The sequence below is a fragment of the Apteryx rowi genome, unplaced genomic scaffold, assembly GCF_003343035.1.
Source record: "Apteryx rowi isolate R43461 unplaced genomic scaffold, aptRow1 scaffold_58, whole genome shotgun sequence".
NCBI lineage: Eukaryota > Metazoa > Chordata > Aves > Apterygiformes > Apterygidae > Apteryx > Apteryx rowi.
Window position 1 is genome coordinate 262,425 of NW_020450849.1, and position 25,235 is coordinate 287,659.

The 25,235-nt window shown below is 35.0% G+C and overlaps 1 protein-coding gene across 6 annotated transcripts in view; it reads right to left on the reverse strand.

Moving 5' to 3' along the window:
• The window catches only part of USP47 (ubiquitin specific peptidase 47), a 57,306-nt gene that overhangs the window by 24,084 nt on the left and 7,987 nt on the right, over window positions 1-25,235 (reverse strand). For 2 of the 6 annotated variants that reach the window (XM_026082484.1, XM_026082489.1), the window contains exons 2-13: window positions 20,007-20,066; window positions 16,969-17,172; window positions 15,880-15,993; window positions 14,922-15,060; window positions 12,613-12,709; window positions 12,281-12,352; window positions 11,746-11,891; window positions 10,827-10,906; window positions 9,834-9,983; window positions 3,271-3,366; window positions 3,022-3,174; window positions 326-493 (exon numbers count right to left, since the gene is read on the reverse strand). In XM_026082484.1, coding sequence (XP_025938269.1) covers window positions 326-493; window positions 3,022-3,174; window positions 3,271-3,366; window positions 9,834-9,983; window positions 10,827-10,906; window positions 11,746-11,891; window positions 12,281-12,352; window positions 12,613-12,709; window positions 14,922-15,060; window positions 15,880-15,993; window positions 16,969-17,172; window positions 20,007-20,066 — 1,479 coding nt within the window. Of the gene's footprint in view, window positions 1-325; window positions 494-3,021; window positions 3,175-3,270; window positions 3,367-9,833; window positions 9,984-10,826; window positions 10,907-11,745; window positions 11,892-12,280; window positions 12,353-12,612; window positions 12,710-14,921; window positions 15,061-15,879; window positions 15,994-16,968; window positions 17,173-20,006; window positions 20,067-25,235 lie in introns of those variants that run through there. The other 4 variants (XM_026082485.1, XM_026082487.1, XM_026082488.1 and 1 more) reach the window with 4 other exon arrangements.

Genomic DNA, 25,235 nt, shown 5'->3' on the forward strand with positions numbered 1-25,235 from the left:
CAACACTTGCAAGACCCATCACCTCATCTACCTAACCATTAAAACAAACAAACAAACAAAAAAAACAACAAATAGATGACAAAGACTGATCAAAACTTTCCAACCCTTTTTTACTAAATTGCAAGACACTTCCACAGCAAAAGTTAGTAGGCCTTTGACATCCTCAAATAAAGAGCACTGCTCACAAGACAAACTCATCTTCTATTTGAGGATCTCTTGCAAAAATAAATTATCTGGGAACTCCTAGAGTCTGGCAAGTTGGAAAGGCATTTAATTCCCCTTTTTCATAAAAAAAAAAAAAGTTAGCAGAGAATTATTTATTTACCTTTTCACTGCTAATTTTAGAAATTCTTTCAGCCGCACTGTTGTTTTCGAGGCAGATTCCTTCATCAACACCATCATCATTAGAAAAATCATTGCTCATCTGATCACTGTGACAGCTGCCTTCATTCTCTGCTCCACTATCAGTGCAACTCTCAGTCTGAGGAGACTTCTTAAAAATAAGCCAGTCATATTAATACTATGCAGCACTTAAAGTTACATGGAACAAGAAATAACAATACATTTATGAACTGAAAATACCAGGCAACATAAAATGCTTTGTTTCTACTCTTAACTCATCACTGTGGCATCATCTATATTTTATACATGGTGAGCCTGAGATACACAGAACAACAGAACAATGTTAGAAAGTTACATTTAATTAAGATGTAATGACAAAGAGTATGAAACAGTGTTCCTACAGACTGTATTATTTGAAAGACTCCCAAGTGTCATTAAATATCTGTATTTTCCAATTTAGAGATTCCTGTTCAGCTCCCTGAAAGTTTTTTTTTTCCCCCTCATCTTTGAGTATGCATCATGTAATATTTTGAAAGTTCTACAGTAGCTAAACACATACACAGATGTTCTCATCAGTTTTCCAAGGAAGCACACTTAATCATCAAGACAGTGCAGGAAATGGCTGTGAGATCAGTATTAACAGTTTGTCTATCTATAAAAGGAAAGGTACTTAGTGAATACAGGGTATGTTTATACTACAGCTGCCATTTCCAAATGAAACCACACTGTATCATCATCTCCACGCAATCAGAAACAAAAGTATTTTTTTTCAGCTGCTCAGAGTTATTAATCCTCAAAGGGTTCATCTTAAAGGTTGCATTACAGATGCAAATTCATGTCATGGAATTTAATAAAACTATAATATTGCATTTTGAAATACTGCTATCAGAAAATAAAGGGTCTTTTTTCTTTGCTTGTTATTTTTCTTTAAAAAAAATTATGGAAAAAATTTAAAACCATATTTCAAGATTCCAAACAGCAACTTTTATCTTCTTTGCTATGAAAACTAAATCTAGATCTTCTACACAAGTGGTAACATAGCTGAGGCAAATGTTAAGAAGAAATTTACCTACACAAACAGGGAAAATGTTCGAGATTAAAGATTCAGCGCTCCTTTGGCTTGCTTCATGAGACACCTTCAAACCTGCTCTGATCGATAATATTTGCCTGAGTCTATCTACACAGCATACAACTGAGTCCAGCAAATTTAAGACTAAAACTCCAATCTGCAAAGCAATGAAACCTCCCCAAAATCTAGAGATTTGCAATTCAACCTCAAGAACCGATTTATTTTTTCCTGTTAGTAACCATATTCAATCAACCTCCTAGCTCAGCATTTTAATGTCTTCTGCATGCAACTGCATGGTAATTACTTGGTTTAATACCTGGCAAGCTTACATCAATTACTAGCCTGTTTCATTTACTGCTTAATTCAACCAAATACCCTGAATTGTAGTAGCAGATACCCTGAATACTAATACCCTTGAATACTCTGAATTCTAATACCAGACACTAAATCCTACTATATCTAAAATTCCAAACCCTGTTATAGACAAAATTTATATAGGATTACCAAATCATATATTATATGTCCCCATTAATCAGAACCCATTTGACTAGAAATATTTTCATCAACAGTCAAAGTGTTTTTCCATTTCAATTCATTGGACAGAGTTGTGATACTAGAGTAAGACTGACTAGTGTTCTGTTAGCTTAAAAGCAAGTTGTCACCAACACTGGGAATGCAGTTTATTTGGTAGCACTGCTATTAGCTGATCCTCTTTCTGTTTTCCAACAAACCTGGTTGAGATATTTTGGCCCAGTTCTATTCTCAGGTCAATCATCATTTTCATTTAATCCACCACTAACATCCTGAGATGTATCAAATTATTTACAAGGCATATTTTGCAAACCAAATGTTTTCAAATGTTTTTACAGAGCTAGAAAAGCCTCTTGTACTACTTATAAAATGTAGTATTTCTCTTATTTCTTCCCTACAAGTGTTGGGTAAACACAACAGTTACTAAAAGATGCTAGCAAAGTTACATAATGTTTTCAGGAATGGAATGGGAGAAAAATTCAGTCTTTAAAGCAGAAGAGCATTAAGTACTTTTTGGTGAATATAATTGCACAAAATGAATTTTGGCCAAAAGCAGAAATTAGGCCACAGTAAGTTACAAATCAAAAATAAAATTTTGCAAGTCTCATTTCTACAGCATATACAACATCATGATTCACAGGTACAAAATTAATCATGAATGTTTTCTGGACTAACCTGCGTTCAAAAATTCAAAATTTTACATCATTGCTTGTAAACAGAGCAAATTCAGACACAAACTTAAGAAGCATATTTCATTCTGATTTGCTGGATATGGGGAAGCCTTGAAACTTGTGCTTTTAAATCTCTCGTGAAGATATGTTAAGAAGTCAGGCAAAAAATTCTTCATGGAAGCATGCAAACCTTGCAGTGATAAGCAAACACATTTCCTTTTCAAACTAACAAAAATCCCCACAAACAGATTTTAGAAGTTCAAATAAAACATTGCCATGTCTGAAGAAAACTTTATGTAGATGAATAATATTGCTAAAACAGACTTATTAGACTGACATTTTAAACTTACTTATAAGAGCTTTCAAGAAAGTTAGAAAGAGACTTTTCTCTGAAATTAAGTACTTTACCTCATCTTCAACATCAATGAAAACATTCATGTCTAGCTCCTCAGGAAAAGTCATGCGATCATTGAGTTTAATTCTGTGCATAGTGGTATAATCAAAGTCAAATCTCTTGAGTTGTAATGTCAGCAGATATGGAAAATGCAAGAATCGGAGGCCCTGAACAAAACAAAGTTGAACAGACAAGATTACATCACCATTGTCAGGATCAGTATTTAACAAATAATTTTAACAAATTATTTGGACAGCATTTACCTTTCTTGCATCACATTTCTTCTTACATCTTTCACAAAAATACTGATTGGGGCCATCAAGAATCTCAGGCTGAATGAAAGCATGCAGTGCTTCCTCCTAATAATAAAAAAAATGGTACCCGATTTTTAAAAAATGCTTACTGCGTGTGCATAAACCAGAGCGGTAAATTTACGATGAGATTGCAATCACACACAAATTACTCCAATCACTTAAATCTATGACCAAAGATTCGCATGACAAATCTTGATACAGACGGACACAAGCAGGGTCAGGAAAACATTAAGAGACACCAACCTTTCTACTCAGCCTAAGGGTAAACAGTCAAACCATGAACAATAACAAATTATTCCTAAGTATATTTCATTCAGCATTTGATGGATCCGTATGGTCCTGATTTTTTACACACATTCTAAAATAAAACTTATCCCTGTTATCTTGCACATCACATTCAGTTTAGTCTGTATAATCAGTGTCAGCGTTATGCATATTTTTTAATCTGCTTTGGCCCCGTCATCTCATATTTGTTCTCCCAAACTTTTGAGATGGTTCTTTCCCTCTTTTCCTTCAAGAATAGTTTTTCCAAGCAGATGTCACAATATCCATGGGTTGGCAGGGGAAGAAAGTAACTTTATTGACAACTTTCACTGATTCTCATTGCCTGAAGACAGTCTTGGTCCCATTCTGCAAAGGGACTTAAGAAGCTACTTTTGAAGGAAAAAAAAAAGTATATATATATATACACACACATATAAATATATATATATATATATATATATTTTTTTTTAAGTGAAAGGGGCAAGGGGAAGAAGGAGGAATTGTTGAGCTTTACTCCCAATGTAGTGAAAACCATATATGGCCATCTGCTATGAACATATAATTAGCTTACTAGCAAAAAAACTTTATGAAGTAACTGACCAACAACAAGGAGTTAAGTCCTCCAATAGCTGCTTAAAAGATCTGCTTTAAATAGGAGTTCAATAATTTCTACCTTCCTCCTCAAAACAGCAAGGAATAGTCCAAACAACCAAACTGACCATTACTCCTCCCCTTAACATTGTTTTCATCAATAATATTGTACAAAACCTGTATATACTTGGAAAGAAACTTGTTCAAACAAAAGCCACTAAAAAACTGTGATGAGCTCAGTAAATTACTTTACCCCAAGATTTTTCAAAGTTAAAACCTCTAACCCAGTTAGCTTGCAAGCTGAGAGCAGACTGGGTTTCTGAACTCCGAGTGGTACTCAGGAGTTTTCTGTTCACCAGCGGAGGTTAAAACAGAAATACCATTGGCATGTTATTTAGATGTTCAGTTTAAAGAGAAGAGGACCAACACAAACAATGCTTTGAAAATCATCATCTATTATGATGGAGTGCAGCTGTTCCCTGAAATCTGAACACATAAGAGGGGCTTAACTGGGCAAAGCAAACTCACCAGTTGCAAAATGGATGGCACAGAACTTAATATTACTATCTAAATCAAGTTGCTGGATGAATCACACTTTGGGAGAAAATCAAGGCTACGGAAAGGTCTTCAAAAAGCCTCCAATTCATCCCTTCTCCCTCCATTTCTTTCTGAGAATTCAAGCAAGCACTAAGAACAAATAACAAAACAAATGTTTCACAGCCCTTGCTTTTTCTGTATGAAAAAAAGCTGTTCCTAAGAGGAGTGAGTTTACACAAAGATTGGACTCACAAGTACTCACAAATGAGAAATGTGCTGAACCCATTAAGAAGAGCACAGAGAAGGCAGTCATCTCGCTCTACTATTTTTGTATCCAAACAGAAAAGCAGTTTGCCTCTGAACAAGCCTGAAAGCACAGTTCTCAGGCAGAAAGACTCTTTAGATACATGAAAGCATTTTAAAAAGTTCAAATGAGGCTGCTGTCTACATAAAYGTGCTTCTTAAATACTACACAGGCTGAGTTGCTTTTTACTAAAGAGCAACAAACAAGTAGCAAGATAACGTACTGAAGTGTGAGGAAGCCAGGAGACTAAGGGAGACAAYGCAAGCCATAACCCTACTTAAATGAGGCTGGGGGCAGGGGGAAGGATTAGTGCATTTTGACTGTTCTGTAAACTTTACAGATTAAAGGTTTACAGGTTAAAGAAAGCTTTACAGGTTAAAGAATATTCAGAACTATTTAATTGAAASCAAAAAAAGTCAATAACCAACATGGAAAACACCAAATGTAAAAGGCATCATTAATGGCCACAGAAGTGTCTCTTTGAAGCAAACTGAAACAAATGCCTGTTAAGACAATGTAAATATATTTGCAATGTTCACAAAAAAAAAAAGTTGTAATTCACTCATCAACAAACTATATATGAATGATGGGACAGAAATGATCATGTAAACTCACGTGATGTGCAATTTAACAAGGAACCACGCTATAAATTTTTATGTGTGGAAAAAAGTGATGTTCCTACAGACCCCCAAAAACTGAATGAAGTATCACGAGATATAGTGCATTACGCTTAGTGATTTCATTGCTTATCACCAATAGAGTGAACCGTACTTTGAAATACATCACTAATAATCTTAAGAAATTCATTATTTTTGAGCTACATAAATATTCACATATCTTTCAACCTTTGTATGAGGACTATATTGCTGTTCTTTTTGCCTACTCCTTTAAATCTTTTCAGATTTTCTCCTATGTAATCTTTACATCAAAGTCAATTCTGCTGATTAGGATTATAATGCAATTCATAGTCTAATGCACTTCATTTTCTACTCTAATTACTCCTAGTTCATTCAGTGAAATCAATGATACATTTTCTACTCCACACATTTTATCACATGACCCTTTTTGCACAAGTGCACTTCCAGAAAAAAGTTGATCTCTGAAGAGGTAACTGTTATGCAGTCTTATACCAACTAAGCATTTCCAACTTTACCGACACACAACTTCAAAATATACCATGAAAGACCAAGCAATAGGTTACTATGAAAAAAAGCCATTTAAACTTTTTATGGTTAACCGAATCAAAGAACAACAGGATGGCAGCGACTTCTGGAAGTCATGTGATCCCAATCCCTGCTCAAACCAGGTTGAACTTAGAGCAGGTTGCTCAGGGCCTTGTACAGCCAACTTTTGAGTATATCCAGGTCTTAATTTTCTGATCATCAGACCCATAGTTCTTAGCATATTAAAATGCCATAATAAGCAGTCCAAATTAATCGCCTTGCTAGAGAAGGGCACTTAGGACACACTTTTCTCCACAAAAATGCATTATGACATAAGTCAGTTGCTTGACAGGTATTTTATTGCAAAAGCATTTGTTTAAAACCTGTGAAAAGGAGCAGTAGAATCTTTACGAAAAGTCATCTAATAAATAGAACTTAGGCTAGGCTATTCTTCAGGGAAAAAACAAAAAACAAAACCCTACAAATAGATGTCCATCTCAGATTTTCAGAACTCATCTAGTTTTTCAGTTCTCCTCCTCTCCCTTTGCCAATCTACATGCCCAAAGAATACACAACTAAAAGCAAAAGTTTATTATTACCAGGCTAGCTTTGCTTTTAAGACATTAACCATAAAGAAAACCATGAGTATCACATCATCCATATCCTAACTTTCATTAATAGTTTTTGTTTGGCAGTAACACCACATTCAAATTAAGTTTACACAGAAGGAGTCCAAATTCACCTCTGCCCAAAAAATGCCTACTTGCATTCATACTTAGGCCCTCAACAGAAAAGCTAGCACACAGAAGACTGAGAGCACTAGCAATACTTAATGAAACAGAACTGCATTTACTACATCTCTAGAATAGTCTACCACTATTATAAAGCTATTTCCATTCTCCCTTAGTAAGATAATTTTAGCATGCCAGCTAGTTTCCCATTGTACCCACTCTTCTCTCAGCTATTCATCTTGCAAAATCTTGTCTTAAGTCAACAAGACCTAAAAAGAAGCTAAAAAGCTTCTGTCTAATGCTGTCAAATTCAGGCATTTACACAAAAGATACTACTATTTATAAAACTTACTGTGAACTGTTGTTCCTGTTTACCCACCTAAGAAATATTTTAGGTCTGTATCTCTACCAACCTCAAGAAGAGACTGATACATTGTGTTTAATGGTTTTTAAACCATGTCCTTGAACAAAGCCGTTAGTCACTGAAGAAGTACTTATATGACCTTGAGATGCATGCTGACAAGATCCCAGTGCCCCAGAGGTGCCCTAATGAGCTTAAAGCTATGCTACATGACATGAACTTGGGGGGGGAGGGGTGCACAGAGGGGGGAAAGGGAGGAGGGAAATCAGAAAAAAATTAAGATTCAGAACTCAAACCTTAAAAACGTACTGAATAATTTTAGAATTACTTTGTATTAGGAAATAAAGGAAATATAACATTATCCTTCTCAAAAGTTCTTCAGTGTTCCCATTTATTAAAAAAAAATAATACATACATATATTTGTATATAAATGCAATGTTTCAGGTATCTACTTTTTTTGGCAGTACACAATGTCGAACAGTGGGATAATAAACTTTACTTGGCATTCTACAGATTAACCTTACTTAAAGCTTGTATATCCATTCTCTCTTTTTAGAAAGTAATGGAAAATCACTTACCTCTAACTAGAGTTCTTTGAAGGTAGTATCCTCCTTAGATCCCCTATCTTGGGTTGTGTCGCCTGCTGCAAGTTCCCTCAGGAGCTGACTAGCAAGGTCTAAAAAGTTTTACATTCCCTTCTATAAGCCCTATTAGCGCATGTGTGAAGTTTTTGATCTCTCACTCATACCCTTTCACCTATACCTACTAAATCACCACCTATGGATCAATGGAGGATACTACCTTCAGAGAATTCCATTTAGAAACAGGCGATTTTTCCCTTCTCCAAAAGCAAGTATCCTCCATATCTCCCCACTGTTGAAGACTACAAAACTAAAAGTGACATCCGCTATAGGTAAGACAAATGCAGGGAGGAGAATCAACTGAATATAATCAGAATAAGAATTAAAAATAGCTCAAAAATTGAAGCATCAATACAAACTGCAACCGTGTAACTCTCTGTAACAAAAAAAAAAAAAAAATCTTAAAACTGTTTTCCTTATAGTATAGCAAACCCAGTAAATGCTGATTTACAGGACAAGTTTCAAATGTTACTGAAAGTAATCTGTTCTTAATTGTTCCTGTGTTTTTACAAATATACAAATATTCAACTTTTTTTTTTTACATCATTCTGCTATAAACTTCTTCCCTACCAAAGAAAATAATTTTGATTTGAGACATATGTATGATGCATTGTTAAATGCAGAATGCAATTATGAAATGAATAAAGTTTTCATTTTCTTTAATAGATCAAAAAAGTCTCTGGTCATTGAATAAAAATTACAATGAAAAAATCTTGTTTTAGTGAATATTTCTAGAAATGAGTTTTAAAGGTGAAAAGGGAAGCCAGTTATAAGACACCAGTCTCTATAACTGGAATTGCAGCTCAAAATACAGCTTCAATTAGTTGGATGAATACTAAAAAATTTCAATGCAATCTTAAAAAGATTTCAAAAGATTTTACTAACTTAATTTTTTTGTGTGAGATCAGTATCCCTCATATCTTTACTACTCCTCAAAATTGGCATTTAAAGACCTAAAGCATGAAGCACTCTGAAGCTACATTATAGTTTAATCTAATTCTGATAATTCTTAACAAAATTACCGTTAAGAATGACAGACTATTAGTGCTTTAAAAAAATAGTGCCAATGTACTAAATATGAAAGGCACAAATACTTTATATACAATAAATAATCCTGGTAAGCCAATTACCCAACATGTGATTGTTTAAAACAATCTTTTCCCCAAAACTGTTGTTTGATGTTTTCTCATTCTTTCTTTCTCATAACTTCATCTCCATATTACAGATATTTTAAGCCACAACAGTGGAATTTTACAGTTTGTAACGACTTCTTTGGGGGAAAAAGAAAAAGAAATACACTTTCACAATTTTACTAACAAATTTATGTGCTTGTCAACATCAGCAATACTGGAGCAAAAGCAATCAAGAATATGGATGTACAACAGGATTTTGTGTTATCATCATTATAACTTGCTTGTTAAAAGCATATTGCATTTAAGAAATGAACTTCAAAAAGTACAGCAACAACATGGCAAAAACTAAAAATTCCAAGTTAATGTTCTGTTCTTTCGCTAACGTTTTCAACAATGCTAAGAAAATTTTGGAGATGTGCCAATAAAGAGAACAGCCCAAAGAAAACTCAGTGATCTCACAAAAATAGCTTGGGTAAATTCTTGAGAATTTTATCAGGAAGAAATTAATTGATGACTGCAGCCCTAAGGCAATAAAGTTGCATTTCCCCTCCCCTTATACATGCACCAGTAGGACTCATTGAAGGGTGAAAGAAAAAAAACAAAACAAAAAAACAAAAAAGCAAAAAAAAATCTTCTAGAACTTGCTAGCTGGTTCACTGCACAAAGACGAACACCCCAAGATGGAGTATCTAGGATGATACTTACCACGTAACAAATTATACCACTGTCGCATTATGTATTCTATGTGTGTATGGATGCACTATTAGTCAGCATAATAGTACACACCACGCTAGCAAATGCCTGGTTGGAGCCATACGGCCGGATGACCAAAGGAATATCCAGGTAAGTGTCGATTCTCCAGCTTTCATAGCCACATTCTAGACATCTTACATAGTCTTTCAGTTTGCCTTGATACAGCTGATTTATCAGATCGGCCTGAAACAAACAAATGTTCAACACAGCTTGAAACAAACTGAACAGAACATATTTCTCTTCTTCAGTTTTACAACAAAATGCCTTTTTAAATAAATTTTAATTGTACAGATATGTATTCAGAATATATTTTCCTAGAAGGACATTCATTTCTTCCTGTTTCTCCTCTTTTTCCCTGACCCATCCCCTGCAAATCAAGCCAGCTTCTGTAAGTATATGCAATTATGTTACATAAGCTTCACTGTATACTTCACACTAAAATTCTAAGAGAGATTACAAAACTACCAAAATCAGGGATCATATTGAAAACAAGCATGATTTTGCAGGTACTGTTAACAAGTTAACTGATTGCAGTCCTCTTCCATGTGTAGGAAGGCTAGTTGACGAAAAACAGAAGAGCTGTTTGTCCCTCTACAAACCTGAAGACTGGCCCACAACTAGGCCACTCATCAGAATATAACATGTTATGAATATTCCCCTATCTTTCTCCTACATTAGGAGAAGGGGCTTGAGCTGAAAGAGCCCACAATGCAGCCTAAAAAATATTGACAGTGAGGAAATCCCCACAGAAGGAGTTACACACTCACTTTCTGCACTTCAAATAAAGACCAAGAATCCAGACTTCAGAATATTCCACTTTTAATTGGGGAATRAAAACCTAAGCAATACTCTCTCAAAAAAATCTTACATTACAGTAGCCTAAATAGTGCCTCAAAAAAGAAATAAATGGCAACTATTATAGACTTCCAGTAATCTGATACTTAAAATTCAGAGTCAACATTTTTCACGATCATCATCCCCCAAAAGCATCCAATATACCCCACCAAAAAGTTTTGACACAATTACCTGTTCTGTTTGCTTCCATTTCTGCTCCAATGCATCAAACATGACTCTACAAAGCTCCTGCACATCATGCTGTTGCCATGCTGTTAGAAATTGAAATTAAGAAAAGTAAATTAACCACAATATTACCTGTAGTCTAAAAATGCTTCTTAAAAAGCTAGTAATTTGTTTTCAAATCTGTTCCTAAAATACTATTTACTATGTCGTACACGACTGGGCCACTGTTCAATTCCACAAGCAGTTACCTCTCAAATTGTTAAGTCAGAACAATGAGCAGCCAACTTGCTCACAATGTATGTGCACAAATGAGAATTCTGTATATAAGCATGAATAAATACATAAATAATATGGAAATGCTACTGTTCTAAGTTATAAAATAAAATGGCCTTGACTTGTTTCCCACTGTGTGCTAATTCTCCAAAATTCAAATTTATTTCCTTGCAAGTGTAAGGACACTGAAATCCAATTCCTTATCATCACATTAAGTACTCCACAGGGAGGAAAAAATATCAGCACGTTATGGCGCAAAACTACAGTGCAGAAGTGTCAAAAAAAAATGTAGTGTTTGATTTTATGTAATTCTCCATATTATTTTCTACTTAAGTGTAACGTGCATTTGACATTTGTACTTCAGAAGAGATGCAAGTTTCTCATAAAGAGCTACTTCTTCAAAATAATTAATAGCTGTAATGATAGCTGAATTACAAAAATGTAGTGTTTTTTAATTTAATGGCCTAAAACTTACAGAACTCACTTCTTAAAAATGAAGTATCCATTTAAGCTATTTTGTTTCCATTGAAGTGGATTGTAATAATTCTTTTTAATTATTCAGGTATTTTTCTATCAACAGCAGTTTAGGCCTCTAATAGGCAACTGATGACGAAAAGATAAAAATCACATAAACTTAATAGCTGCATATTACCCTCACTACTATCCCACCCAAAGCTCCGTGTAACATCTGTTGTTTCAATTGCTCGTTTTTTGCTGGTCTGCAGTAAAACAAATAGTCTTTGAAGCTGGTAAGGGATGCTTGTCACTGGATCCTCTTCGGATTCTTCAAATTCCCATCTATTTGCAACATAAGATATTTGACAATTAAAAATGCTTTGAAAGTAAGATTCAAAAAGGCATTTAAAATGAGCATTTATTACATTTCAAGGTGTTTGCTGGATAACAGAGGTTAACTGAAACCCTCTGTCTTGCAGAAAGTTAAAATAATTCTTCTTAAACGAAGTTTCTTTTCATATCTGTAGTGAACTACAATAGTAAATACACTCTTCAAGTGTACCAATCTAAAATATAAATAAAATAAAATAATTTGGAAACCATTCACTGCACATATACAGACATGAACTGCACTTAGTATCAAACTCCATTTCAGGTTTAATGCTTTCAAGACGGGACAAATTCTTTAAAAGACTTTAAAAGACTGGCCACACCACACACCAATAACATACCTGAACACTCTGGTAAATCCGATGCTTTCAAGCGGGTATAATTTACAGCAGCCTATCCAGCTGACTTCAAGTCTTAAAAGAAACGAACCTTTTCTTCAGGCAAATTTCTCCAGTCATTCTCCTGCAATCTATCCTTCATCTGTTATCCATACCACTCTATTCATTTTGGAATCAAGGATTGCTACTTAAGTTCAGATGCGTTTCAATACCCAAACAAGAAAGCTTTGACATGAGAAATCCATACAGCTCTCCTACCAATATATACCAGGACAGATGTAATACAGATTTTCTTACTACGAATTTAAGAACAAGTTCTGATCGCACATACTCACTTGTATAATGCATTTCTAAATTCTGGAGTCATGAAAAGTGTTTGTAAAAGGCTGTTCAAGTAGCAAGTCATTGCTTGATTTACTAGCCCCACATAGCCTATAAATACAAAAAGAACGAGACTGAAATACTGTAAAAGATAGGAAATTACTTTGAGAATGAAAATATATTTGACTAGAAAAACAATACCATGATCTTGTTTACCTAAGAACTGCATCCAACTGTTGTCATTAAAAATGGTTTTACACTATAAAAATTGAGTATTATAATTGCACACTTCGGAGAGCAGTAAAGAATGATAGTTTACATGTTACACATATAATTTCCTTGAATTACATGAAGCTATTTTAATGATTATGAGTTTTTTCACAATAATAATAACCAATATTTTATGTCAATCCCTCAACAATTAAGACATAGGTAACACTGTAAATATTTTAATTGTTTTTACATATTTTACTGAAGAGTCCAGAATTTAATTTAAAATTTTTTTTTGTATTTTAGCTTACTTATTGCCTAGACGTCAACTAAAAAATATCCCAATTTAAATATAATTTGTATCCGTATTGGTTTGTACAACCATCTCAGAACTACAAATCAAAAATCTCTAGCGTGACCATGTACTTTAAAAGATGCATGTATCTTAAAATCTTCTCCCATAATAATCAAGACAGCTGCTAAAATCAGCATCACATTTTTATTAGCTGATGAAAGAAATTATTTACTTATATTACTCTTACTATCATTTTGATGTTGTCTCCAAAATATGTAACATTAATCATGATTGATAAGTGAGCAGCATATACTGAAGCACAGTGTAATAAAGAAATTAAATATGCCCATTTATATTTTGAAGCTCTCAGTAAAACTAAATACTAAAAACATCTCAATTTCATATTGGTAATAAAAAGGCAGCCACTCCTTGCAAAACACAAAGATCTTCTGTGAAGAGTCTAAGTTAGGACATACATATATATTTTTTTTATTACTCCAATCTATACAGCTTCTCTTTTCACATTTACATTTACGTATGTGGCAGATAAGTACACTTAACTGTCAAAGGAAAAATCCTGAACAAACATCAATTGGCATAATAGGAATATTTTATTTGTCCCTGCTCAAAACATTAATATCAGCTACTGGTCTTACTACTGAGTTATAACTTTATGGGCACATCATAGTGCACGTGTAAGTGCGGAGCGTAAACAGTTTTTGCATCACGCATATTGCAGGACTCAGACTCATAGCTGAATAAATGAGCACACAAGGATTAAAAAGAACACTACTAAAAACCAAATGAGTGAGTGGTGGTAGAGAATATAGGTAAAAGTATGAAATCAGAACATAGGAGAGTATGAAACTTGAAGCGGACAACAGTCCCAACTAAGTATTTCATTCTCGTGGTGTCACAATCCCAGAATGAAGCAGCTGTCAATCTTCAGGTACAGTTGGTTGGTATTTTGGTAGAGAGCAAGAGAGAGGACAATAAAAAGCTTGATGACAATTCCAATCAGCTTTCGTTTTCCCTGTCTCCTCCTACTCTCAGGAAATCTCTTCCTTCTGACAACCACTTACTCCATAACATTTCCTTTGAGCCAGCAAAGGGATGGGAAGTAAACAGAGTAAAAGGCTGCAGTGCCCAGACTGCAAGAGATGGCAGCAAATGCTGGACAGTTAGGCAGAGGTTGTCTTCTCCTCTCTTCTGCACAACAGGGGCACCCAACCCAGTGGGATCTGCCCTGGCAGAGCTTCACTTCCCTTTCCTGAGGGAGTCCCAGCTTGCCAATAGGAAGCCAGGCAGCAGAGGGATGAAATCTCTTGGGGAATTGCAGTGCAGGCAGAGAAACTGGAAATGGAGATTGCAGAAGGAAGATTTGAGTAACACCGGAGTGCAAAGATTTGGGAACAGTCCCTCTTTAAAAGGGTGTTAAGTACTCATTAAGCTCTCAGTGAACATGCAGACATTGGAATGAGTATTTTTGTGGTAATACAATGTTGGCTACTCAACTTGGGATGTGGCAGCAGATTATTAGAGAAAAGAAGAGGAAGTTCCCTGACATTAAGACTTTGAATTGCATTGTCGCAAGTAAGAAGAAAAAAAAATGTGATACAGATCTTCTGTTTTCAAAATGATATGAGAAGATCCCAGAAAACGTGATGGAAAAAATGTACTAGTGTGGTTTTTTTGGTTTTTTTTGTTTGTTTTTTAATAAACTGCAATTTCTTCCAAAAATCCTAAAGATGCTGCTGTTTGAAAATATGCTGAAACAATTACAAAATAGCATTGCCTTTACAAGAGAGAAAATTATACCTGTCTCCGATTTGCTCAGGACTGAAGAATAAGAGTAGTTTTGACTGACATAATCATTGGTACAGCCAACAGAGCCTTCTCTTGGAAGAGGCCCTATAAATCTGTCTTGTGTACTGTCATCTGTTGTACCTGACTCCTCCTAAAAACATAAATATAATTATTTTATGGAAAAATTAAGCAACACATTCTTTACCAAAGCATCTTTCTCTCTCACAGATAAGAAATTAATTTTGTTAGTGTATCACATACCAAAAGTTTGGAAAAAGCAGGTTTACAGTTGCATGTGTAACTTCAATTCTGCTCTAAAAAAATCCTCAACCCCTTGAAAATGCATTCTTTTCATTAGTGGAAGCAAATGCCCTTTAGAAAAGAAGCAATATACTACTGCATAATCAAATACAGTACTATAATGCATACAACAGACCAGTCTGCAAGACCAGTTTAGCATCTCTTCTTACTAATGCTTACTAATCTTTTTGCACTTTGAGGGGGAAAAAAAGAAAAAAAGTAAAATTAGAAGCAGATAACTCTGCTGTTGATACAAGACTGTCCTTATTGAAAACTGTCAGAGCAGCCTAACATTACTTTCAAACACCCAGAGGAAAAGGATTGAGTATATGACAAAACTTCTATTGTTTCTAAACAAGACTAGTTAATTATATAATCTTAGAAAACTACTTGTAGCAAAGCATTACATAAAAATTTTACAAACATGAATAAAAAGTGACAGCAAATGATTACTCATCAAGGTAAGGTACTCTTACTCAGGAGAGACCAGAAAGTATAAAATACTAGTCTAAAGAGATCTGATTAGAAGGCTCCTGAAGAAGATTATATGAAATGTATAACCAAATTTCATTTCATGTTAAGACCTTATAATACGAGCAATACTTCGGAAATACATCTTACCGCCCTGTCCCCGCAATAGCTTGCATAATTTAGCAAAGATTTTACTTACCGACAGTATACGAGGCTGTTCACCATCTTTGTCCGTCAAATGCAGAAAGTTCTTCTTCCCTGACTCAAAACCAGCATCAAGAATACTTTTGTCACTGTTTTGCTCTATTGGAGCCTGTTAAAAGAAAATTAAGCATTTTTTTAAACCAAATTTACGTGCAATTACAGATTCTGTCTAAGTACATTGCTTCAAATAACTTCTGGAACACTATGATGAAATATAAATTAATAATAATTATCCAGTATAAACAAAACATACTCATCATTAATAATGGAAAACTTGGGAACAGTTTAAAAGACAGAGTAAATTTAGTATTAAAGTACAGTTTAATACCTAGAAATTGGTCAGTCTATTCATGAGACAAGACACTGGTCTACAAGTTTTTTGCAGAAAGCCAAATGATCAAGCACCCTATATAGCTTGCATACACCTTTTTTTAGAAAAAAGAATTGAAGTTGAGCAAGCATAAACATGGCTTGAAATAAATGTCTATTTCAAGTTCTATAATGTCTATTTTTTAAGGGGTCTTATGAAGCTTTTTATAGGAATCCACAGGAATCTCATAACTTAAACCAACCTTGATTTATAATAAAGCACAGTAATAATATCTTAGACATAATTATTTTGTATTATAAATTCAAGTGGGTATAAAAAGAAACTAGCAAAGGCACTACAAACCATGTTTCTGTTGAGAAGAAAATGTTTCTCAAAAAAAGACCACAGGAAACTGAGAAAGGAGGTTAATTACCATAGATATTGTCATTAAAAATAAATACTAAGAGGGGAAACTAGAATGACATCTGAATGATCACAGTTTCTTTTGCTCAATGTTAAATAGGTATATCAATTAAGAGAGCATTTTGAGAGTAAAAGGTAAATATTATATAAAATAAATTCAGCAAGTCAACATAGTAGTGTTAGCCTAGTCTGATGTACCTATTACAAATTTTTACAAGAATTAAATGAGAAAATTTAACAGCACTATGTGCTATAAATAGTGCTGTTCTAAAACATGAAGATTTGAATGTTTGCTATCAATAGGAACTTTTAAAAAAAGAGGGGGGGGGGGCCCACACACTTTTGGCATACCATATCAGTTACGTTATCTCCATTTCCCCACACTAAATCAAAAGTTCCATTCACGTAGCCCACTTTTGAAGCCACATCTTCAAACAGCCTTTTAAGTGGTGTGGAAGCTGGCAGGTTTAAGGTAATACGTTCATTCACTGTCTTGGAATTTGTGGTATCCTGTACTATACATAGCACTCTGGGCTCCTCAGCAGCACTTTCTATCTGAAATGACAGCAGACAACAACTCAGTGAGTAAAATGAAGAACATTTTAGAGTTTACTTGAAAAAAATCATGACAAAATTTCACTACAATGACATGTGGTATACTTTTACAACCTAAGGATTCTAAAATTGTATTTGTTATGCTTGCTTTCAAAAATAAAGACCCTTCTAGTTCTGGGAAATCTACATAGAAGTACAAATCCTTTTCATAGAATAAGGAATTTGGATGGGTGGGTCAGTGCGTAGAGAAGTAAGTGCTCAAGCTTTGCACAGAATTTCAGCCATGAAATTGATTAAAACAAACAAACAAAAACTCCAGCCCAAAACAACAAAACTACCAAACTGCTTCAAACCAGGAACAAACTTTCAAATCATCACTTCAAGCTCATGTTTTCCTTTAGCATGGGCGTAAAGGCTGCTCAGGTAGAAATATGCCTTTTGCGACTCCTGGGAATGCAGAACAAAAGATCTGCAAACTTCCAATAATCTTGGAAGCCAATCATTAAAACAAAAAAGGCTTTCAGTCAAGCCACCATCAACTTTCTTCTACCAAATCCACTGCTGGGTGAGTCACAGGAGCATTCTTCTGTCTGAACAGAATAAGAAAGTTTACACTGGCCAAATGGCTACTATGTAGTTCTCAAAGTATGACAAAATAAAGAGATTTAAAACAGCAACTTCAATACGCCTGAAAACAGAAAATTAACAATCTTGAATGAAAAAGGCAAGGAGTGGAGATAAAATTATATAGACACAGATAAGCCAAGATAATGACATTTTTCCAACACTTTATTCCAATAACTCATATTACTGAAAGACTGGGAAGTCAAGGTCTACTGAAACATAACCAATCGATTCTCTCAAAATTATCCAAAGGATTTGGAGTTCTAGAACAATGAGGAATAACTAATATTTAAATACAGGTCACACAAAGAAAGCATGAGGTGGGTAAAAGAAATAGTTAGTCCCTGAGGAGTCAGCCTTTTCAATTTGTAACACATTGGAAACATGAACAATGCCTATCAGAACACAGAAATCTCAGTCCATGGCTGAAGAGCATATAATCTTGAAAGTCAAACAGACCCATGATGTGCCACCACCATTTCCAGTTGATAAAAATATTAACGAATAGCAAGAACTATGTTCATGCTAAAATTGTCAACTGTGTCATGAAAATCTCCTACAGAAAAAAGAATTATAATGACAACCTAAATAACGTTAGCATCCCTCAGATTTCTATACAGCAGCCTCACAACACAAATGCTGACCACCAAAGTGGTACAGTCCCTTAGGAGAGGTCTTACATCAGCAAACCTTTTAAGAAGAAAGAGAAACATTTTAGCTGATCTTGCATCCCTTCATTTTCCAAAATTTCAAGAGCAGCTGACGGTCTTCGGGCAACTCAAAACCAAAACGTTAAGGTGACTGCAGTGCCTATTCCCAGCATCACCAGAAGAAAAAAGTGACAAAGAGGGGGGGCAAATACAACTGCCCCCCGCAATCTGCATTACTTTAGTTCACTTAAGACTGTGAATTTTTTTTCTCAAGATTTTAAAGCCCAGCTTCTCTGAGTTTATCAAATGTACTGACAATTTCAATACAGGACATTAGCTACATGCTTAAAAAGATGCAAGGTACCATTTCTGGAAATAGCGAATCTTCAATACTTCATATTCTAATCTTTACTGGAGAAAGTGAGACTTACGAACTACATTCCAAGACGACAGATAAAACTAGTACTGGAACACTAATCATGCATTAAGAAGAAAACACAATTCAGGAGTTCAAGTAACTCTGACATATCTTCACTCTCATCCACAGCACCCACAGAAATACATAGAGCAGTACTTGAGTAAACTGAAATTAAATTTCAGCAGCTATTACTTCTCACAATGGGTTTTAGTCTTTACATTTTCCAGCACAACTTGATTCTTCAGCTTTTTGCAGCCAAAGAACAAGCACAGTTTGTTTCTTCTGTTTTGTGGTTAAGAAAGAAAAGATGAAGTTGTGTTCTAGTTCAGTAGTTCACGTTCTTGATTCTTCTGGAGAAGCAGCAGCTAAATCATAACAAACTCTTAAGACTAACCTACAAATATGACCTAGATTGCCCGGAAACAGTAGATTCTTGCTCTGGGTCTAAGCCCACCCTCCTCTCTAGGACCGTGCAGAGAGGTTAGAGGCATTTGGTACTACTACAGTTTCACCTACAACAGTGTAAGTTAACTAACTCAGTTTTAATGATTCCCAGAGTAATTTAGGGCAGATCTTGCAACTAGAGCTGCTCATGTATATAAGCACATCAGAAACAGAAGTTCTCTCTAAATACATGAAGCAAAAATAACCCAAGACCAACTTTATTCAAAACAAGCATTCACATATACTTTGTGAATCAGACAACAACGCAAATGTCTTCTTTGTGGCTATTTTACTATAATTGCAGTGTAAAAGGCAATACTAGCAAGTGACAGACCTCTGAATTATTTTGACAGACATAGGCTGTTGTAAAACTGAGTTTGCATAGCAAACACCAAACAAACATTTTAATCATTACGTAACCAGATATACTATGAGACACACACACTTCCATTTTTCTGATGGAAAACTTCAGAGGGCTACAAAACCCCACACTAATATAAAAGCACATGAATGCATACTTTCTTTGAAGCTTCCACTGTTAGAACTGCATCTAATACATACATAATCTTTGTATTCAAGAACATGCACAAAAATTCAATAGCTCATGCTCATGTTAAGAATTAACAAAAGCTACAGCACCATGCTGTTACCATATATCTTGGTTATCACTTTATAAAAAGTTGATTTCATCTGTCTACCTGTGAAAATTTCTTCTTCATTTCAGCAAAGATACTTTGTCTGCAACTCCAAAACATATCCTATAGTATATAAAAACAAAATTAACAAATCATAATTCTTTAAAGCAGTAAAATATTTTTTGCAGAAAGTTTTATAGTCTAAGTAAAAGAATTATTACTGAATTCCAAACCACCATGCACAGAATAACTTTAAGGAAACAGCCTCCAAACACTGAAACTATAGAAGTTCTCTATTAACATGGAGTTTAGTGCAAATTTTTTTAAACAAATTTTTGGCAAATTTTTTAAGTTATTCAAGTCTAGGAGCAATGCTACATAAAATGTTAATAAGGTATGATATACTACAGACAATATTTCATAAAGTTAAAAAAAAAAAGAGTGGAGTAAAAACCTGTAAACAACAATTCAGGAAATAAAGGCATACTAATAAATTCCTTCGTTATATTAATAAAGCCCTCCAGATGCAGGTAAACATTTTTACCTCAACTGGCTCAAGTGCAAGATTAGAACACAACTCTGTAATTCAGTTTGTCATTGCACTTATAAATTATGAAGTTACCTAGTTTCATATGAAACTGTTCCTTCATTTCAGAGTTATTTTCTTTGGGAAAGCTCATATTAGTATGACCCCATCTTGAAATATTCAGCTTAAGGAAATAAAGCCATGAAGTTATTGACTTTCATTATTTCCAAAACTTTCACAAAAAGCCTGCCTTAGCACTTCTGTTGTACTATCAAAAATACAACAATAAATGTTATCTGTACAAAGCTGTTTGCCAGCTATAGACAAACATTAAATAAACTGGCTTCTGAATCTGAAACTTCATACTTTGTATTTTTCCAGAAAGAAGAAACAGAAAATGAAGAATACATTTGGAAAGAGAATTTTATTTCACATCTTCATTCTTAACTGCATGCTCTATAGCAATCAAGATCACTGCAACATATAAACTACTGATGTAACCTTTATCAATGTGGCCCATTTGCCCCACCAAATGAGCTATAAAAATAGCCACAATTAGCCCGCTGCATTTAACTTCTGCCAGCAGAACAACAGGTGAGGACAGCTATTTTTCCTTGTATACAGAGAAGAAATAAAGTTCTGAAGTTCTAGGCATAAAAGTTCTAATAATTTAAGATTTGTAATTGTGTCTAGTAATTGTTTTCTTTACACACCAGCAGGTAATTTCAGACTTGATAGAGGTTTTAGAAACTAAGAAAACACTTTAAATGTTCTGTTGCTATCGGGTTCACCTGCTCTCAACTGACAGTCACATACACCTTACTGACTGACTTAAAGGTTAATAAATAAAGTCCATGAAGTATAATATTAAAAATCAGCAATTCTAAGATTATGAAAACCATCAGTATATTCTCCTGTTCTAAAAACTTAAGTCTTCCAGCTTTCCTTCTAGCAGGCAAGGTCCAAAGGACTCTTACATTGGTTCAAATTTCCTCTTCCTGGAGACAGGCAAATTAAGTCTGGTAAACATGGGGCAGGTGTAGTTTTTAGGTGTGCTGTTTCACTTGGTGCATGCAGTGGCAGGTGGGAGGGGAGGGAACAATACAGGCATCATCAAAACTGGACAGAATTACCTACAAGTCACTACTTTTATCAAGAGCTGAGAAGCAAGCATAACAGCATTCTTATTTCCCACTAAAGGACTGCTAGAGGATTTTCAAGTTATTTCACGCTAAATCAATTCTGCATGGCACAACTTGATTTTCAGTACTTCACTTAATGAATCATCCACAAATCAAAAATGCAAACTATATTGTTTATATGATGTTCGGTAATGAAGAGCCTTCAACTGCTCTGACAGGACAAACTGCATATAAGCATAGATGCATCAATCTTTCAAATGCAGCATTCCATACTTTTCAGTTAAAGCATCCATTGAGTCCCTTTCTGGATATTTCAAAATATTCACTAATTCAATTCCACATTTTACAGAAAAGCTTCTTTAAACATGTAAATTTGTGCTTTATAGTGCAATAAAGAACAGAGATCTTACTATACGTAAAGATGCCTAAATTTTACCTGATAAAACTGAACGTGGAATTCACTGAATGGGCCATTTGTTACACCTCATAAAACAGATTAGCATATTAACCACATGGTTCAGGGGTTCCAAACTAAGGTACACATGGTATCCAAAGAGGTATGCACAAACACCTTCTTACTGCCTTTACCTTGGAAGAGGCAGAGAACAACTGTCCTGGCACCACACACATCCACTCTGCACCTGCACAAAGTCCTCAACAGAGCTAGGAAATGCTGCTACTTTACGGTACTATGACAGAGCCTGCATAACACTGGTAGCTTGGCAAAGTAAGCTGGGGAACCCTCAACACTGCTACATTTTTAGAGTATGAAAAGCTGTATGAGCATCTAAAAAGGCAAATGCAGATTGTTACTTAACACTGCAATTTGGAAAACCATTCTACAATTGTTTTATCACTTAACTTTTCTCAAGTTAATGTTTTGGTCAAGAAATACTTGGGATATTCAAAATTTGTTATACCTCACATTAAAAAAACCCACAATTTCAGATGTAACCATTTAAACTATTATAATACTGCAGTTTTCATCCCAAGTCATTCTATCTTCTACTTACTTCCATTTCTATAAAGGAGATGAGGTTCCCAAACGCGCATTTAGACAATGATGTATTAGACCAGACTTGCATAAGAATTTTGGTAATATACAGAAAATTAAAAAACAAACAAAAACAAACGCAAACAACAAACAGATCAGACACTGGTGGACATTGTAGAGAGCCACTGTGCATAAACACTTTCCCCTATACCTTTCTAGAACATATTTCAAATCAACAACCTATATGGATGCAAGTCCATGAGAACAAATAGCCTATAAGATGCAGGGCATAAAGCATACTGTAGCACTGAAGTAGTTCATGCTGTAATTCTGTAAATACTAACAAACGAAGCATTGTCATTAGTGCCATCTGCAAGACTGAGACATCAGCTTTGGCCAGTAGCAGTCTTAGTACTGCATTTAGATGTGGTTGCTATTCTTCAACTTTGAAACACTAAGTTTACTAAAATTGTATAGTAGTATTTCATTAACCTTAGGTGGACCAATCAACTGAGATAAATTTTATTTTCAAATGACAAAAGAGTCTCCAAGATATTAACTCCTGTTTTAATGTAAAGCTATTTTATAAAATAATTTCAGGGATTGAAAGTGAAACCTAAAGCTAAGCTCAAACTACATGTAACCTTTATCTAATGTTTCCATATTTAAAATACTTCAAACAGGCAAAAATACTGACAACATGAACCAGTAAGTAAAATCAGAAGTTTCAGGTCAAGAGTTTAAATAACAGATGTGCAAAGTTTGGCTGCCAAGTGAAGTTAATGGCCTACTGAGACTTAAAATAATCACCAATACAGAAGTCCCTAAATGTTCACACCCTATAAATATTTCTCATAAATCACTGCAATACAGAGGAGAGACAAAGAGACCGCTAACAAGTGCCAATAATGTGGTAGACATCATGCTCACATCCAAAAAATGGCTTGGGTGATTAAGCCTAAGAGCAATTCTCAGCCTTCACATAGCATCAGCAACTTAACTCTGTATGAAATGTACACAAGTGACTACTGCCTATCCAGTTACTGCTTGGCAAACTTTGGGGTGTGCTTTCTGGGCTTGTCTAACTGATTGTGTGCATATTTCCAGCAATTACAAACACAAATTTAAACTTGGTAGCTTAAACCACAACAGAAGTAGTTTTCACTAATATGCTTTAGTTTCTGAAATACTACCACATAAAAACACTCATGCAGTAAGTACAGTTGAGCTGACAAGAAGTTTGTTTCAACTCTTTCTTTCAGCAACACCAAATTGTTCTTGGATCAACTCCTTGAGGACCCACAACCATACTCCAGGAATCCCTTCGCCTATTCTAAGAGCTTCTAGTCTGTTATCAACAAACTTGATGCATACCGACAACACTGCATTCTGCATGAAACATGAAGGCCAAAGTCCTTTCAAACATACACCAAAATACAGAGAGAAAAATAAGGCGAGAATAACGAGATCGATCTAGGTATCTAGGTAGGATCTCCACTTTAAAAACTATCTATTTACCTCATGAATTTTGAACTAAGGACTTCAGACAGTCCTTTGAGCCCACAACTCCCTTCTCCCACTGACTGGGCTGCCCATGCTCCATGCTTTTTCTAAGCCCAAAGCTACCTTTTTCAAAGGACATCTTCCCTAATACAAACAGGTGAGAAGGTCACTCTCCTGGGAAGTAAAAGAGGGAGTGTAAAAGCCCCTGGAATGTCTGGAGCATTGAACAGAAGTTCTCCATCACTTTGGATACTGCTGTAGTTACTAAGCGACCAAAGAAAAGAGAAATCTGACTCACATTTGGCTGCGTTTTAGAAGAAAGAAGCAACCTCTTTTGGAAAGAGAGAGCTTATAGAACTAATTCTGGGAACATCATGAGCTGTTATTTAACACAGGTGCCTCACTGCAGCCTAGTTTTAGGTAATCGGGGAGTAAAGCACTTAAGTCAGGAATGCCTGAAACAAAACACATCCAAAAGAAGTATCCTATAGTACACCTGTGGTAAACTGAGTAATCCATTTTTCTAAGCATTGATCCCAGGAGATCTCAATAAGCAGAACCATTTTCAGCTGTTAACTTAATGCATCTTGTGTTTCCACTTTTCTGGAGGCAAAATAATTTTGAACAACCTTCAGATATAATCATTTGATTTTGAATTAGATTGACTTAATTTGTGGTATCAGGTCTGTGTGTGCTTGAACGATACATTTTATCCTCAACTTCAAATTCTTTGTCATATCTAGAGAGACTTCAGGCAAAATCCAGCAACTGTCCTTGGAAGCTAGTGACCAGCATTACTGATGAGGAAAAACACTCTACTCAGAGCCTAAAATACYAACCCATATTCAAGAATACATATGCTGATTCTGGCTACTTTTCTAATCACTGCACCTTCTCCTCACTTTACTTTTTTTTTTTTTTTTGGGGGGGGGCACAACATCAAGGATTCATGAAACTTACTGAAGCCCTTTCAGTCTATCCTTTTGACTAGCGACACCAAGACAACAAAAATAGGAAGGCTTACTAATTTATTTATTAGGTCTGCCTGCAGCTAGAAAAATACTGTGCAATTCTGCTAAACCACTTCTAGACGATTCTTTTTCAATCTTGATACATATGCTACATAA